General features: G+C 45.0%; 1 protein-coding gene across 1 annotated transcript in view; it reads left to right on the forward strand.

The window, feature by feature from the left end:
* LOC136621722 (uncharacterized) overlaps positions 1-13936 on the forward strand; it is a 186607-nt gene extending 172671 nt beyond the window's left edge. The window contains exon 15 of the mRNA XM_066597399.1: positions 13789-13936. Within this exon, the coding sequence (XP_066453496.1) occupies positions 13789-13800 (12 nt within the window). The 3' untranslated portion in view covers positions 13801-13936. The remainder of the gene's footprint in view (positions 1-13788) is intronic.
* The last annotated feature ends 4686 nt before the right edge of the window (positions 13937-18622 follow it).

The raw sequence follows: 18622 nt of genomic DNA on the forward strand, positions 1-18622 counted from the left end.
TTCATTAGGGTACAAAAATTGATACATTTGTAATTCATGCTTTCACTTTACGCCACGTAGGGGGCGGAATGATGAGTAAAAGGAATAACAGAGATCCATCTTCGTACATTTTGAATACTTCTTTCATACATTTTCTTCTAATAAGCAGAATTCTAGAATATCAAATGTTCCTGGATATTAAATAACATTCTGAGCAAATAACTAAACTAAAACAAAAACATAAGTCTTCACTTTCTTTTATTATTACAGTCATTACAGTAGGTAGGAATTCAACATAGGCCCTTTAAGGCTTATAAGATCATCGGGGGAGTTCATGGTCGAGAGCAGGTTATGACTGAGACCTGGAATGTCAATCATCTCAATCCAGGGTCTCCATAGTTCGCTATAACTCGTTAGTGTCTGTTTGTATGGCGTGCAACCTTTCATACAGAGGAATCTGAGAGATCCGATTATGGACATCATTGTAGGAGAGGATGGGCTGCTTCCACCTAGCCACAATATGGATCGTGGTTGCCATGCATATGTATTGATTCAGTTTATGTGCTTGATATTTAATTCCTGGAGGGCGCTCTCCTAGTAGAAACATTGTTGGGGATTTTGGAAGTGGGCTTATAAATAGCCTCTGTAATAGCCAGTGAATCTGGGACCAAAGTCTGGCTACCACCAGACAACTCCACCATATTTGCACCTGGGATCCCATTTCTGTACAACCTCTAAAGCAAAGCGGTGAAACTGAGGGGGAAAATGTAATTATTCTAGCTGGAACTAGATGTGTACGATGCAGAATATTGATGGATGTCTTTATTAGGGTGACCTGGTGGCTGCCCTTAGTGATCGTTTCGCAGCAATGATATCATCTCTCCTCTGACATGTGAATTTGTAATTCCGTTTCCCACTTTCGCATGAACGGGAGCTTGCCTTCTGTATTGAGTCTATTCAACGCTTTATATAATAGGGACAATGTTCCCTTTCTCAGGAGGTCATTTCTGCATAATCTTTCGAACATTGTCATCTCGGGACTCACCCGTGGCAAACTCAGTGAATGCAGAAAATGGAAAACTTGATTTCCTGGAAAAATTTCTGTTACTGGAGGATGAAATTTAGCTTGAAATTGGGTTGGCATTAATACCTGGGATCCCATCACAAAATGGTGGAGGTCTGTCAGTTCGTTAGTCTTCCACCATTGAAAGTGGATCAAATTCATGCTCGGTGGGAATCTTGTGTTTGGAATGATAGGCACCATCCTAGAGGGTTTAGTAGAAAGCTTATATTTAAATCGGCTATTTCTCCATATTCTCGTGGAGTAAAAGGTGAGCGGACTTTTGTTGTGTAAATTTGGGCTCATGGGGTTATCTGACCATATTAGGGAAGGAAAAGTTTGCGGCGATATTCTAGATGACCCTATATTGACCCATAGTGGGGCCTTCCCCCCCCCCCCCCCCCCAATGTCGTTAACCATTGGGCCGATTGTGCCGCTACATAATATTTCCATAGATTAGGAACGGAGAGGCCGCCCCTGTTTTTGTGGTAATACATGAGGGTATTTTTAATTCTCGGTAGTTTTGAAGCCCACATAAATTGAAATATACGTCGCTGTAGGTTTGCTATAACTGGGCAGTGGATTGGGATAGGTAGTGTCCTGAACAAGTACAGTATGCGAGGTAGTAGATTCATTTTTATTGCGTGAATTCTCCCCACCCATGACAGTAGAGGCTCATCCAATTTGGTCAGATCCGTCAATAAATTTTGTATCAAGGGGGGGTTATTCCACTTGTATAAAGTGGCTACTGATGTACTTAAGTTGATTCCTAGGTAGAGGATATATTGGTGTTGATTTTGGAATCCGAAATTTACATCAATTAGTTTTACTAAGGAGGAAGGGAAGTTCATATATGCAATGTTGCATTTATCTGAATTGATTTTAAGTCCCGAGAGTGACACCCACTTTTCTAATAGCCCCATTAGATTGGGTAGGGAAGTTAATGGGTTAGTGTAAGCAGTAAATCATCTGCGAATAGGCTCAATTTGTATTCCACTCCCTCTACTGCAACTCCTTTTATATTAGGGTTTTGTCTAATACCTATTGCGAGGGGTTCAATTGCTAACACGAATAATGCTGGCGAGAGGGGACAGCGTTGTCGCGTGCCCCTCCTGATTGGAATAGGAGTCTCTTTGCTTGTAGGCAATTTTAATAGAGTGGAGGGAGTGGAATACAGCGCTCCAATAGCATGTATAAATTCAAAAGAATAAAGTAGCGAGCAGCGCCAGAGATGGTTACTTGTTATTTAAAAATGCATCAATGGATGCACTTGAGAAAGACCCTTGCCGGGTTGAAACGTTGTGCGCTACTGGATTTTCTTAATGCAATAAAGAGGCATCCATTGATGCATTTTTAAATAACAAGTAACCATCTCTGGCGCTGCTCGCTACTTTATTCTTTTGAATCGATGATCTTTGAGGACTCAAGGGAGTCGGGTCCTCCTGTGTGAGCTTTTTGCGCATTTCTTTCTTGCCATCTCCCACCTTTGTGGTTGGATCCAGCGGAGTGCTGCCGCGATTTTGACGATTGAATAGCATGTATAAAGGCGCCATCGAAACCCATACGCCACAAGATAAAAAATAGGTAGTCCCAGGCCAGAGAGTTAAAATCTTTTTCAGTATCGAGAGCTAATAATGTAACTGGGATTTTCGTATCCTTAGGGTAATCAAATATATTTAGCACCTTTCTAATGTTATCTGGGACCTGTCTAGAGGGGATGAACCCGACTTGGTGTTTGTGGACGAGGCTTGGAAGAAAATGGTTCAGGTGAGCCACTGAAATAGAGGTGAAAATTTTATAGTCAATATTTAACCCTTTCCAATCCATTTATTTTTTCTCACAATGGGTGAGAAAAAATACATTTTCCCTGCACCCTCCTGAACTGACAGAGTTCAGGAGGGTGCAGGAAGGGACCTGCTTACCTGTCTTCCGCATTCTCCTTCTGCCTCCCGGCTCAGCGATCATGTGACCGCTGAGGTCAGGTGGCGCAAGACGCCGGTCAGGTAAGCAGGTCCTCCCACGGTGCAGGCTCCCGGCTCGGCGATCATGTGACCACCGGGGCTCAGGTAACATCGGCGGTCACATGATCGCCGTCCGGAATCTCTATGCATTACGTAGCGCTAATTGAGCGCTATGTAATGTGTAAAGGAGAAGGCAGAAAGGGTTAAAAACCCTTTCTGCCTTCTCCTCGGGGGTCCTTGATGAGGACCTGTGTGCAGGAGTGCATCTGCACCTGATGTGTCTGACGATCGGGTGCAGATGCACTCCTGCACTGCAGTGTCAGGCCTGCCCCGACATCGGAGCTGTGGAGGGAAATTATGATGTCGGGGCAGGCCCGACATTGGATTGGAAAGGGTTAATAGCGAGATAGGCCTATAGCTCTTGGGAGAGGGTCTTTATTAGCCTTAGGAATGACCGTTAAGTTGGAGTTTTAGAATTCCTAAGGTGGGGTGTGCCCTTTCAGAAGAGATTGAAACAGATTCTGTAGTGGTCCCAATAAAGTATCTTTGTATTTTTTATAATAGACTAGCTGACCCGTCGCGCGTTGCTGCGAAGACAGACAGACATACATTCATTCGTTTTTATATATCTAGATAACAACCAATCACAGCGCAGCTTTCATGTTACCTCAGTGGTATAATATATAACAACCAATCACAGCGCAGCTTTCATGTTACCTCAGTGGTATAATATATAACAACCAATCACAGCGCAGCTTTCATGTTACCTTAGCAGTATAAAATATAACAACCAATCACAGCGCAGCTTTCATGTTACCTCAGCAGTAAGAGAAATAACAACCAATCACAGCACAACTTTTATTCTGCCTCAGCAATATAAAAAATAGCAACCAATCACAGCGCAGCTTTCATGTTACCTCTGCGGTATTATATATAGCAACCAATCACAGCGCAGCTTTCATGTTACCTCAGTGGTATAATATATAACAACGAATCGCAGCACAGCTTTCATGTTACCTCAGTAGTTTAAGAAGCAGACACCAATCACAGCACAGCTTTCATTTTCCCTCAGCAGTATAAGAAATAGCAACCAATCACAGCACAGCTTTCATTTTACCTCAGCATTCTCAATATCCAGCAATTGTCTTGCGAAACGTTGGGCGGATGCATCATTTTGTAGTTGAACACTCATCCCGTTGCTCGTAATGCCTTTTGCTTTCGTGCTTGAGATGGAAATCAAACGATCTTTGTCTGGGGGGCATAACTGTCGACGACGCTCGCACGCGCGTGCGCCACCTATCGTAGGATAGATGTACTATGCCAGTAATCTTCCCAGGAGTGTACTCAACAACTTCCCAAAGTCTCATGGCAATTGGATGAATGGTGTAGTAATGCATAAAGGACAGACAGACATACATTCATTTATATATATCAGGGTGTGAGAGAATTACATTCCGTACGTAAAATTTGGATGCTTATTATTTTGCGCTTAGAATTGAATAATCGAGTTGGGACCGATTAGCTTTTCCTATTTATGACATATTCAATGCCCGTGCCAAATTTCAAGTTTCTATGTGAGAAAATTACTTTCCGTACGTAAAATTTGGACGCTAATTCTTTGGTGCATAGAATTGAATAATCGAGTTGGGACCCATTAGCTTTTCCTATTTATGATATAATCAATGCTCATGCCAAATTTCAAGTTTCTATGACATTGGAAAGCGAGAAAATTAGATTCCGTATGTAAAATTTGGACGCTAATTCTTTGGCACTTAGAATTGAATAATCGAGTTGGGACCGATTAGCGTTTCCTATTAATGACATAATCAATGCTTGTGCCATTTCAAGTTTCTATGACATTGGGAAGCGAGAAAAGTAGATTCCGTACGTAAAATTTGGACGCTAATCCTTTGGTGCTTAGAATTGAATAATCCAGTTGGGACCCATTATCTTTTCCTATTTATGACATAATCAATGCTCCTGCCAATTTCCTGTTTCTGCGACATCGGGAAGTGAGAGAATTAGTGGCAACGATGGAAATCGAACGATCTACGTGGGGGGGCGTAACTGTCGACGACACTCGCATGCGCGCCATTTATCATAAAATATTTATACTATGCCTATAATCTTCCCAGGAGTGTACTCAACAACTTCCCAAAGTTTCATGGTGATCGGATGAATGGTGTAGTAGCGCATAAAGGACAAACACACAGACAGACAGACAGACACGCAGACATACATTCAATTTTATATATATAGATTACAGTGTAACCATCGGGGCCCGGGGCTTTCCCTAACTTTTTAGGTTATCTATGGCCTCCCTTATTTCTTCCATGATGATATCCCCATTTAGATGGTCTCGTTGGTCTTGAGATAGAGTAAGTAGCAGGAGGGATTCTATAAAAGTGGGTCCTGTGACCTCAACATTCCCCTTATGTACTTTATATAGTGACGAATAATATGTGGCAAACGCATTATATATCCTGTCTGGATTAGAGGTGGTCGTATTGTTGGGAGTGTACAGCTTGAAAACTGAGTTCATCCTCTGCCTCTCTCTCAGTTTCTCTGCTAATAATCTATCTGGCTTATTAGCAAATTTATAATATTTGTACACCATCTACTGGAGCGCTCGTTCAACCTTTTCCGATAAAAGGGCGTTCAGCTGAATCTTAATATCCCTAATCTCCTTAGTCGTGGCCCTCGAAGGGTTGCGCTGATTATAGGTTTCAAGCAGAAATAGTCTTCTCGCGAGGGCTAAATAAGTTTGCGTTTTCTCTATTTTTCTTTGGGAAGCTAGTCGGATTAGCTGTCCCCTAATACAGGCCTTATGAGCGAGCCAAATCCAATGGGGATGCGATTCCTGGGGAGAATTCAGACTAAAAACGTCTGAAATCTGCTTATGAATTTGACCTGAGATATTGGGGTCTCGGATAAGAGCTTCATTCAGTCTCCATTTATAGATGGGTTTGGGGATCTCATCACAATGGACCAAGTCGTGGTCTGACCACGAGCATGAATAGTGCCTAGATGTTACAAGTGCGGGTAGGAGGGATGTAGAGATCAGTATATAATCCAGTCTCGAATATACCTGACTGGCTGAAGAAAAAAAGTATATCCTCTCTTGTTGCCGTGTATCTCTCTCCAACTATCTGTTAGCGCCAATAGGGATAATTTGTTTCCCCAGTCCCTCTTCTGATGAGCCGAGAATCTGTCTGGATTACTATTTGACCTATCTTTAGTTGCCGAGAAAGGGAAATGAAAGTCGCCTACCCATATGATTTTATATTGTGAAAGTTTGAGGAGCTTCCGATAAATCACCTGTATGGTAGGAAGGGGGTTTTCTGAGGGAGCATAGACATTGACTATGGCCATCGATTGGGTATATAATTTGCCTAGCAGTATAGAGAATCTTACTTCCTGGTCTATATCTGTCTCTTCAACTTGAAATGGGAAAGAGTTATGCAGCAAGGTAAGAACTCCTCTATGCTTTTTTGGTGCCGTTGCTGTATAATATCTGAAGTAGTGTGTGTGGAAGTGTTTGGGAACAGAGGTGTGAGAAAAGTGGATCTCCTGTATACAGACTATATCAGGTTTATATTTTAAGTATGACAGTAGAGCCATCTTTCTTTTGTTGGGAGAGTTGAATCCCCGTAAATTGTGGGAAATTATACATACCATTGGATGTCTTGAGTGTAACGCTCTACCTTTCTCTCTCCCCGAACTTCCGATTTAGCGGGACCAGTTTTTCTACCATACTCCTTGTAAAATGGAAGACCTAGAATTCCAGAAAAACAAACAAACATGCAAACATCTGATGCCCCCCCCTCGAGGGAACAACATATATAAGACACAAAATAAACCAGAAAAGGTCCTAGAACGACTCTCCTTAAAGGGGAGCCGCTCATCTTTGAACAATCAGGGCAGTTATTTGTCCTTCTCGGTCTCGCATCTCTAGTCTTGTAGCTTGCTTAATTTTACCACCTGTATTAAAGTATCAAAAAAAACCCTCATGCTTAAAGGGGTTGTCCCGCGGCAGCAAGTGGGTCTATACACTTCTGTATGGCCATATTAATGCACTTTGTAATGTACATTGTGCATTAATTATGAGCCATACAGAAGTTATAAAAAGTTTTATACTTACCTGCTCCGTTGCTGGCGTCCTCGTCTCCATGGTTTCGGACTAATTTTCGGCCTCTGATGGCCAAATTAGCCGCGCTTGCGCAGTCCGGGTCTTCTTCTGTTCTCAATGGGGCTCCGTGTAGCTCCGCCCCGTCACGTGCCGATTCCAGCCAATCAGGAGGCTGGAATCGGCAATGGACCGCACAGAAGAGCTGCGGTCCACGGAGGAAGCGGATCCCGGCGGCCATCTTCACCGGTAAGTATAGAAGTCACCGGAGCGCGGGGATTCAGGTAAGCGCTCCGGTAAGCTTTCTTTAGGTCCCTGCATCGGGGTTGTCTCGCGCCGAACGGGGGGGGGGGGGGTTGAAAAAAAAAAACCCGTTTCGGCGCGGGACAACCCCTTTAAGTCCTTATGTTTTTTATCATTTTTTATCACCTCCGCTACCTGCTTAGCATCAGGGATAATTTGCCAACCAGGTAGTGGAGACCTCATCGACGACCGTATCTCCCCTCCTTATCTTCCCCTCACAAACTACCATTAATTTAGTAAAGGGAAGGTCCTTAAATCAATTTTTCTTTCTTTTTCCTTTTATGGGGAGTTAGACAGTCCTGGATCAGACTCCTGACGTAAGGGCCTTGTCGACCCCCTCGAGGGGCAAGGCCTACTTCAGGTCCTCCCAGGATGGGAACGCGAGGGGCCGGTCTCCCTTGATCTCTACACCGGAATCTGTGCTCTCTCTAGGGCCCCAAACGCCTCTTCTATAGATTTGGCAGTATAGGTCCTACCAAGGGGCTGGAAATGGAGAGCGAATGGGAACTCCCATTTATATCTTATATTGGCTGAGCTCAGAGCCTGTGTAATCGGTCTGAAGGCTCTTCGCTTGGCCAGGGTCGACGGGGCCACATCTGTGTACAGCTGAACTGAAGTGGGTAGTCCTGGTAATGAGGTCAGATTTCTGGCTGCTAGTAATAGCTGATCTCTGACTTCGTAAAAATGTAATTTAAGAACCACGTCTGGGCGGGCCAGGGCCCTATGTATTCTGTCGATTCTGAAGGACGTCTGATCAATCTGTGGAAGAATAGCTGAAAATAGATTGATTGCGGTTTCCTTTAGGGCAGTAATGGATTCAGGTAGACCTCTGATGCGAATATTGCAGCGCCAAGATCTGTTCTCTAAGTCCTCATATTTGGATTCCAGTAGCTCAATTTTGGCCTCAAGGTTGGCTACATGTTGGCGGTCTGCTTCAATAGTTTCCACTATGTCATCAATTTTTTTTTTAGTTCATCCATCCTCTGACCTAGGTCTCAAATTTGCTTGGAGAATTCCTTGACGGCAGCAGAACGTTCAGTTTTAAAGATCGTTTTCATCTGGTCTAGTAGGGAGGATTGGTCAAAGTGGACACAGCTAGCTTCTATATTGAATTCTTCTTGAGCTCTTGGTGGGGATGCCTCTGGTGCTGATGAAGCTTGAGGATTCGTCGGGGAGGGAGGGTCGGTTACAGATTGTGAAGTGAACATTCTCGGTAAAGTAGCTCTGAAGGGGATCTGTTGAAATTGCGATGTTTTGCCTTTGTTTTTCACCATTGTTATGTAAAGATTTAGAAAGAACGCCAAAGGGTGCTGTTATAATTTGAGTAGGTTATTAATGCATATCACGATGCGAGACTCCGGAAGGAGCAGGAACTAAGGATGCATTCTCCAATCCATCCCGTACTACACAAACACCCTGATAAGCGTAGATTGTTTTATGTTATATCAAATTAGCAGAGAAGCTGGAAAGCTGTCATTTGCAGGAGGGGCAGCAGGTGGCAGCAGAGATCAATAAATCTGGGTTAGAAACTGTGTCTTGCTCAAAGTGTAGTTTTACAGTCCAGAACTTGTTGTCTGCCCCATTATTATAATTAGCCTGCTTCTTTGTTTTATATGGGTGGCAATGGGGGAATTGCCAGAGAACTGGTTGTTCTGTTCTCTTAACCCCTTAAGGACATGGCCTATTTTGGGCTTAAGGACGCAACGATTTTTGGCAGATTTTCTACTCAATATATCAAAAGTCATAACTTTTTTATTTTTCCGTCGACACGGCCGTATAAGGGCCTGTTTTTTGCATGGCGAACTGTAGTTTTTATCGGTGCTACTTTTGGGTACATTGACTATATTGTAAAACTTTTTTTTTTTTTTATGATAGGGAGAGAAAACGCATCAATTCTGCCATAGATTTTTTTTTTTTACAGTGTTAATCATGCAGCATAAATGACACAGTCCATTTTTTCTGCGGGTCAATATCAAAATTCTTACTTTTTTTTTTAGGTTTTTCCACTTTTCTGCGATAAAAACAGTTTTTTTGGGAAACCTTTTTTTCAAAATCGCTGCATTCAAGGTCCTGTAACTTTTTAATTTTTTTATGTACGGAGCTCTTTGGGGGCTTATTTTTTGCAAGACGAGCTGTAGTTTTTATTGGTACCATTTTGGGGTACATACGGCTTTTTTTGATCACTTTTATCGCGTTTAGTTTTTTTGTGTTTTTTTAATGCTTTTTTCCGTGCACAGTCAAAAGCATGTGCAACCTATTGTACGCGTCATTATGAACGCAACAATACCAAATATGTGGGGTTTTAATGTGAGGGTCCTTGCGCTTAACCTTTCCTCTCCCTCCTCCTCCATTACTGGCTTAGAACGAAGCTGACATCGGGAACGTCATTGGGGGCGCAGCTGGTGAGAGCCCCAAGGTTGGAAATAACCTTCCCCCCTCTCGGGAGCTCACTCTCCCCTCACCCTCCCTCGTCCCCCCCCCCCCCCCCCCCATCCTCTCTTAACTCTTCCCATTCCCCCCTTTTGTCTTTCACAGTATGTTCTGCTTGAACAGGTCCTTGCAATAATTACTCACAATACTGGCCTCAGTTGAGACCAGATGATCCCCTCTTTCTCTTTCTTAAGCCAAAGATACTGTACATGCCCCGCGGTATAGCCTAGATATAGCAGATTGTTAATGCATATGTTTATCCTTGTCTACAGTTCTACATATGTACAGTACGCTGTAAAATTCTCTTTGTCTTTTATTGTGAAAATTTCAATAAAAATTGATTTAAAAAAAAAAATAAATAAATAATTTTTGTAACCTTTTTTTATGCTAATATGAGAATAAGCATAAAAAAAGGGTTTTCTTACCTTTTTTTAAATATTTTTTTAATTCATTTTTTAAATCTTTTTCTTTAACACAATTTGTGTCCCACTGGGGGACTTGCAACACTGCCTGATGATCGCTGTGATAAGGCATGGCAGGGCTACTGCCATGGCAACAGGCTGCGCTCCCTCTGTGAACCCTTCCCTTGCCGCGATCTGCATAGATCGCGATAGGGAAGGGGTTAACAGTGGGGGGCGCATCTCTGATGCATCCCCGCTGTTGCAGCGGGAGGCCGGGTGACAGCCGACTCCTGCTGCAGGATAGCGCGAGATTATATGTGATCTCGCGCTATCCCTATGACATAAGGATACGTCATTTTGCGGGAAGTACCCCGCTCCCATGACGTACCCTTGCGTCATGGGGTGGGAAGAGGTTAATGTCCTGATTGTAGAAGCTGGAGAAGAGACCTCTATCTTCCTTTTGTATTTTCTCGGGTCCCACACCCCTCTGTCAGCCTCAGTCAGCCTTATGAGGGATGCCTCCGGTGTCTGGAGGCATTCCCTGGAGACCCCCTTATTGCTTTTTTGGGTTTTCTTGTTTTGGGGGGTGGAGAGAGTGCTGTGGCCCTGTGAAGCGGTGTTCCCACAGGTAGCGTTCTATTGGGCCTTCTTGCCACGCTTGCGGCTGCTCCCCCGCCACCCGCAGCCCCTTTGGAGCCCTCCCTCACCTCCCTCTGTTTCTTCACCGCTCCTCCCGGTAGCGGCTGTGGTGCCCGACCTTCCCCTGCCTGAGCGCAGGCCTCCTCACTCCCGCCGTCGCCAGAATCCGCCTCTGCCGTACCTCCCGCTGGACTTCCAGCCGGCTGGGCCTCCAAACTTAGGCTGCAGCTGCCCAGGTAGGCCGCAATTTTTTCCGGTGCCCATGGACCCGCAAGAGGGCTCAAACTGTACCTCTTAGTCTGAGGAGACTATTTATGGGGTGTTTGGGCGCTTTAGAGCCAATCCGAGCTGCCAGGGGCCGCTTTAAACGGGTTCTTGCAGAGGAGAACTAAGGAGTGCGTCTGTTCCCGCTTCTCATCAGGCCACACACCCCCCGTCCATGACTGTTTAGCTCCTATAAACACTTCTCTACTCTCTCTCCTTAGAGAGTAGAGTACAAACATTATACTACTTTTACACAGCATGATTATCGTGTGAATCATTTGTTAGATTGACCAGTTTGGACAATAATTGTGCCGTCTAAATGCAGGCAGAGAGAGAACAATCAGAGAAATCACTGATCGGATCTTTCATACAGACCATAAAATTATTGTTGGTCTGCCGCTGCATCGGCCGCTGTAAATATGCAGTCATTCATCTATGAACAATTGCCTGTTTTCAGTAAATAGAGGTGGGCGGGCGGAACGATCTCCGACACACTCTGCCTGAGTGATCATCGCTGGGATGACAGTCATCCCCTATACAGTTTTTTGAGGAGAGCCAAAGTCAACAGGAGCATGCATCCATCAGTAATCGTGAGGGGTAAGTGGGGTTGGTGTCTTAACATCCAGAATCTCACTAATCTCAACTTCTGACATGTCATGTTTCTTACCATTCTAGATACCCTCTACATACCTAAATACCGGCTACTGTTACTCGCTCAGTTTCATGTCTTGCTCATCTCTGAGCAAAGACAGGCTTAAATAGTTATGTAGCTGGTCAAAAGCACAAATCAATCAATTACAACCTATAATTCTACTGTGGATGAGATGGTGACAAAAAACCCCAGGAGGTAGTTGCTAACAGCCTCATAATAGAGGGAAAAATTCCTTCCCGACGCCACAGATGGTAATCAGAAGAAAATCCTGGATCAATGACTCTCCTTCCGAAATCTATTATACTATGTCCCCACTCCTGCACCCACTCCAGTTCATCTATGTCCGTCTTATACACAAACTGTGCACAATATGCCATGTGTGGCCAACTACTGAAAACAAAGGTTTGGTACCGTGTTAGCCAGTAGAGCAAAATGTGACTGTTCCCAGCAAAAGAGAAACCACGTAATCTTGTAGATATAATACCTTTTAATGGCTAACAAAAATACATGATGTTACAGCGAGCTTCCGAACCAACGCAGGGTTCTTTTTCAGGCTTAAATGGAAAAGATCTGAAGAGGCATGAATATTTATACACACTCATAACATACATACTTATGACAAGGCACAGATATGGATGTGATTGGTTCGCACTTAAAAGGGATTCTGCAACAGCAAACAAACTTTTTTTGTGTAGGCACTAATAGTGGAGTGAAAGTTTTATGGTCCCTAAATTACTGTTGGGGGGGGGGGGGGGGTCGTCAGGCTAGAAATGCTACAAGAGGTACACAAATATTTTTAACTAAACACTGATAAGGGAGTGAAAGTTTATGGTCCCTGAATTACTGTTGATGGGGGTCTTATCTGTGCAATAAATGTCTCACACCTCCCATTCACGCATAAATCCTGGGGAATAATTTAGCCCTGTATTCAGCGTGTCAAAGGTTGTTATCAATTTATACTCCCAAATTCTTCTGTGATTTTGCGACTTGAAACCACCCTTCAAAATCAAAACTCTCATATCTCCTATGTTATGTCTATGGTTAGAAAAGTGCTCAGCCACAGGTAATTCTCTTTTTAAACACAGAAAAAGAGATAAGTTGGACAGGAAGTTTAGTGGAATTTGCATTCTTGCAGAGTAAGCAGCACCAAAATGCGCACTGCTAAATTGTGGAGTTTGATGTGAAATAAAATCAAAGAATTCTGCTGGCAATTCTGTATTGTATTGTATTCTGTATATGTAAATTTGCATTTAGATGTGCGGATTTTTGTACAGAATATTATGCAACATTGTTGCGGAATAATTTTGCCCATGTGAAAGCACCCTATAAGTATGACAATTAAGCCCATTTGATTTAAATGTTGAAAGTAAACTCCCATATGACTTATTTAGTCATGGCCATCCACTTTCAGCCTCCTGCACACAGGCGGATTTGCATTGTGAAATCCAGAGCAGGATTCCGCCTCTGTATTCTGCAGCAAATCCATTCCATAGCATGCTATGAGAAAACACGATTTCCTGCTCATGAGCGGAAATTGTTTGTGATTTTCCGTTCACAGGGGAGAAATTGCAGCATGCTGTGATTTTGTGTGGGCTACCCACGGCCGGTTTCCATTGAAGTCAAAGGAAGCCATCCGTCCTGCTGCCATTCTGAAATCATCCTTGCAAAATGGTCACAGGAGCCGTGTCATCACCATAGCCACGGCACGGCGTCCTATGTATTGCTGATGTGCCGGCGCATCGGCCAGCACATCAGCAGCAGAGGAGAAGACGGCAGAGAGATAAGCTGCGGTCACTAGCCAGGCACAAGGTCGAACTCCACTGTGGGGTCCGACCTACCCGTGTGCAAGCAGCCTTACTCCATCATGTTGTTGATCCATGTACCTTACATACATAACAAAGATACAGCCAACAAACAGCCCTACAGACATATGAAAAATATGGAATATTTAAATTCTTTTTGTCTTTTTTCAGGCATCAGACTGAATGTAGGATGCAAAGAAAATCTCCAATCAACAACAAAATCAACAATCACCATTAGATTAACTTTCATCTATAAAAATGATGATTTTACCTAAATTGTCCCCACTCCTTATACCCCTCGAATGATTACTAAATAAATTTTCAGTATACTAACCTATGGTTTGTCTTATTTCGGATGAAGGTGTGAAGGTTTGGGTGGATGGATGAAACTAAAGAGAAAGAATGTGCGGTGTCCCATAGGGTGACCCCAGACATAGGGCCTACGTTGAGGAGCAGGGAGGGTAAGATGCTGGCTTCTCATGGTGACATTTACCATGCTCCCTCCTGGGGGAACGCACGTAGCCTCGGCCAGGGCAGCGCTGGGCCTCTTCCGTACACCTGCGGCATTGGGATCCCCAATTAACTGAGCAACAGGAATTGTGGTTGTCACGGGTGACGCCGCTGTTCTGGTTCCCACCTGTATGAACATCAGCAGGGAAATAATTGAGCCACAGACAATTGTAGAGTACCTCACGTCCCCGGGAATGGTCAGGGCCTGGAATAAAACTTTACTTGGCAAACTTCAGCAGTACACAAGGCACAGATGACAGGATTGGAAAGTGCAGGAATTAGATAAAACAAAGTACCTCCACACAGCAGACCCAGACTTTAGGTCGTCTGTGCGTGACCAAATAAAGACGCGTACCTCCACTCAGCAGGACCCAGACTTCAGGACTCTTGAGTGTGAACAATGACAGAGTACCTCCACCTGGCAGTCCCAGACTTCAGGAGGCGCGGACGTGAAACAATTATAATTGAGTACCTCTGCACTAGGCCTTGGAAGAATGCACTTGTTGGCTGCTCACTCTCTTTCTCTCGGGGGCTCACTCCATCATCATTCCATAAATAAGCACTCCGAGAAACCTCTCCTCTTCTTCCATACTTCACTACACAAGGGTTACAGGGGTATTAGTGTATCTTGATGCCATGGGAAGCTAGGGGTTTGACAGGGCTTCAATGCAGGAACGCCCCTGTCATACCCCTAGCTCCCGATTGGCTACTTGCAGCAGCATGTGGCAAGTGTTTTGGCAACCCTCCGGTGCCTTTGCTCCTGATACTGCACTCCCAGCCCCCCTTTCACCCTGCGGCTGCCTGGCCATCTGGGCCCGGTGACTCTGTGCTGCCTATGTGCCCCCGCCGACACTCTCCTGCTCGCTGTAAGGCAGCATGTGGCGGCTGTACATGTTTCTCCCACGCGCCGGACCGCCAGGGAGCAGTAGCGGCGCAGGACACTTACAGCAGTGCAGCACGCATGCAAGATGCTGGCCCAAGGCTGCAGTGCAGAAGAGAGCACGCTGGCCGCTGCCAGTGACACCGGGGAACCAGTACCAGGCGCGGAGCAGGCAGGCAAGTGGACGGCCTGCCCGCCGCTCCAGTGCTGAAGGGAGCACAGCACGCCACAGGGACTGATCAGGGGAGCACTCCTAGCCTCGGAGCATGTAGAGAAAATGCGGGGCTGCCGCTGCATTGCAAAAGGGACACCACGGGGCATGGAACAGTGCCAGCAAAAAGGTGAGGGGGTATCTGCCACGGCCATTACTCCTTCCTGTTGTATCTTTTCTCCCTATCCGAAGCTAGAGGTGGGACAGGGGCGTTCACTCCTGGTGACAGCTGTTACACCCCTAGCTTCCGGTGGTGTCAAGATACACCAGTACCGATTAAAGGTACCTCCATGTAGCTGTCACTCCTCAACAGGAACCCAGAAGACATGGACCTTTTCCCGCTTTCAGGCACTCTCATTTTAGGGCTCTAACCCACTTGCATTTTTTTCACGGGTTATAGCTTTCTTTTTTTTCATGCCATATGGGCTCCTGCACACTTGCGTTTTTTTCACGCGTTATAGCTTGCCTTTTTTTCATGCTATATTGCTGCTTTCTTTTCACGCGATTGTCAATGGGACTTTCTAATGTTAAAAACGCACCAACTTGCAAAGCGTTTTTAACATTAGAAAGTCCCATTGACAATTGCATGGAAAAAAGCAGCAATATAGCATGAAAAAAAGGCAAGCTATAACGCGTGAAAAAAACGCAAGTGGGTTGGAGCCCTTAGCCTCACTCATACCACGTGACAGGATAGAATTTGTTACATTCACAGACAGTCACCTCATATTCTGCAGACATTTAACCTCTCATTTGCTGCAATACACATACTAGAATGAGAGGACAGATTTGCACAGTGCATCAACATAAAACATGACATTTATGGAGGGGACCAGGATGATGTACTGGGCCACTGCAGATGTTCTATGCAGTAGATTAGAACAAAACCACGATACTCATATTGTTTCCCACCAAGGTTTTCAGTATGAAAGTTGACATGTCTGATGCATTACATGTAAACTCTTAAGATCAGTCCCTACGGTAAAGAAAATACATTTATACTGGGTGTAGTCAGAAAGACCGATCCAGCGTTACATCTCAATACTTGTGTGTTATATTGAAAGAACAGAAGTGTACTTGAGTAGGAAGTCATGGATGCCTTACACTATGGTGTGGCACACAGGCCTCTGAGGGACCCGGACCACAGTAATTGTGTGTTGTGACCCCTGTAAGAGATAGAAAGTAAGGGCTCAGTCACATGGGCGCTGATCCGCCTGTATTTCTGGACGATAAGACGGACGCACCGCGTGCAGACGATTCTCCGCATGACCAGCTCCATTACCAGCCATGTGTTCTTTTTTCTAGCCGGTGCGGTGAGTCATCTGCACCTGCAGTGCGGCCGTCTTATCATCCAGAAACACAGGCAGATCGGCGCCCGTGTGACTGAGCCCTCGCGCTGCATTTAGACGCAACAACATTCAAAAAATCGTTCAAACGACTTAAAGTGAACGTTAATCGTTCAGTCTAAATGTGAGCCAACAACTGAATACAAATGAGAATCGTTCACTTCTCGTTCGTCTTTCAGTTTCTGCAGGACTGTAAATCATTGTTGGCTCGTTCACTTGTTCCGTTTAAACACTAGCATGTGAGAAGCTTCAAGAAATGTGCTGTGTGTCTCTTTAAAGGGGTTGTACCAAGATTACAAGTTATCCCCTATCCATAGGATACAGGATAAGTTGCTGATCAGTAGGTATCTCACTGCTGAGACCCTCAGTGATCTTGAGAATGGGACCCCTGTGTTCCTCTCCTCCTCACTGCAAGGTTACTGCACTTCCTGTAATGGGGCAGAGACTGAATTGTTGGTTGTGCAAGTAGCATTCCATTCACTTATAATGGAACTGCAGAGATACCTGAGCGGGTGCCACTTATTTCCACACCATTGAAATGCATGGTGCGCTGACCACATATGCTTTGCCAGCGCTCCATTGGCAGTTTCATCACTGTGGAAAGAGAAGCAACTTCCCCCACAGTAGTACCGTTCTTGAGATCAGCGGGGGTTTTAGCAGTGAGACCCCATCAATCATCAAGTTACCCCCTATTTTGTGGATAAGGGATAACTTGCAATTCTGGTAGAACCTCTTTAACCCCTTCTCTCCACAAGACGTAAGGGTACATCATGGCAGCGGAGTATTTCCCGCAACTGGATGTACCCTGATGTCCTGTGCATAGCGCTAGATCAGAAGAGATCTCGCGCTATCCGGTAGTGGGAGCTGGCGATCACTGATAGCAGGCCTCCCGCTGCAACAGCGTGGGTGCATCGGAGATGCGACCCCCGCTGTTAACCCCTTCCCCGCCGCAATCTATATAGATTGTGGCACGTAAAGGCTTCACAGAGGGAGCGCACTCCCTCTGTGACGTCATTGAGCTCTTGCGATGTAATCGCAGAGAGCCCGGCTGCTTGCCATGGTAACAGGATGCCACATATAGACATCCTGTATTACCACTGCCTATGATCGCTATAACAAGCGATAAGGCATTGCAGGAGCAAAGTCCTGCAATGTCTTATCATAAAAATCCTCTGTGCTAGGATGTAAGTCCCCCAGAGGGCCATGTAGTGGCCCAGCGGGTACTACAGAACACTATAAGCACAATTACCCTGTCTCACCTGTTTGTTTGCCAGTTTTTCAGCGTTTTTTTTAAAGCTTTTTTCCGTGCACAGTCAGAAGCATGTGCAACTTATTGTGCGCGTCGTTATGGACACGACAATACCAAATATGTGGGGTTTTCATTTTTTTACCTTTTTTTATGCTAATCTAAGAAAAAGCATAAAAAAAAGGTTTTTTTTAACTTTTTTTTACATTTTTTTAAATTCATTTTTTTAATCTTTTTTTTTACAACATTTGTGTCCCTCTGGGGGACTTTCACTATAGCCCTAATGATCGCTGTGATAAGGCATGGCAGGGCTTCTGCCCTGCCATGCCTTATCGCTTATACAGCGATCTAGGGCAGTGGCAACACAGGACGCGATAACATCGCAAGAGCCGGCCGAAGACACAGAGGGAGCGAGCTCCCTCTGTGAACTCTTTGCCTGCCGCGATCTACTTAGATCGTGGCAGGGAAGGGGTTAACAGCAGGGGCGCATCTCCGATGCGCCCCCGCTGTTGCAGCAGGACGCCGGCTGTGACTGACATGGAAGGGGTTAACAGCAGGGCCGTATCTCTGATCGGGGCCGCATCGCTGTGACTGACAGCCGGCTCCCGCTGCGGGATAGCGCGGGATCATATGTGATCCCACGCTATCACTAGGACGTAAGTTTACGTCCTGTAGCGGGAAGTACCCCGCTCCCAGGACGTAAACTTACGCCCTGGAGCGGGAAGGCGTTAATATTAGAGAGAGCGTTGAAATTGAGAATCATCAAATCAATCTTACTGTATCTTGCCTGTCTTATATTGCATCCTTGTTCAGCT

The sequence above is a fragment of the Eleutherodactylus coqui genome, chromosome 3 (assembly GCF_035609145.1).
Source record: "Eleutherodactylus coqui strain aEleCoq1 chromosome 3, aEleCoq1.hap1, whole genome shotgun sequence".
In the NCBI taxonomy this organism is placed as follows: domain Eukaryota; kingdom Metazoa; phylum Chordata; class Amphibia; order Anura; family Eleutherodactylidae; genus Eleutherodactylus; species Eleutherodactylus coqui.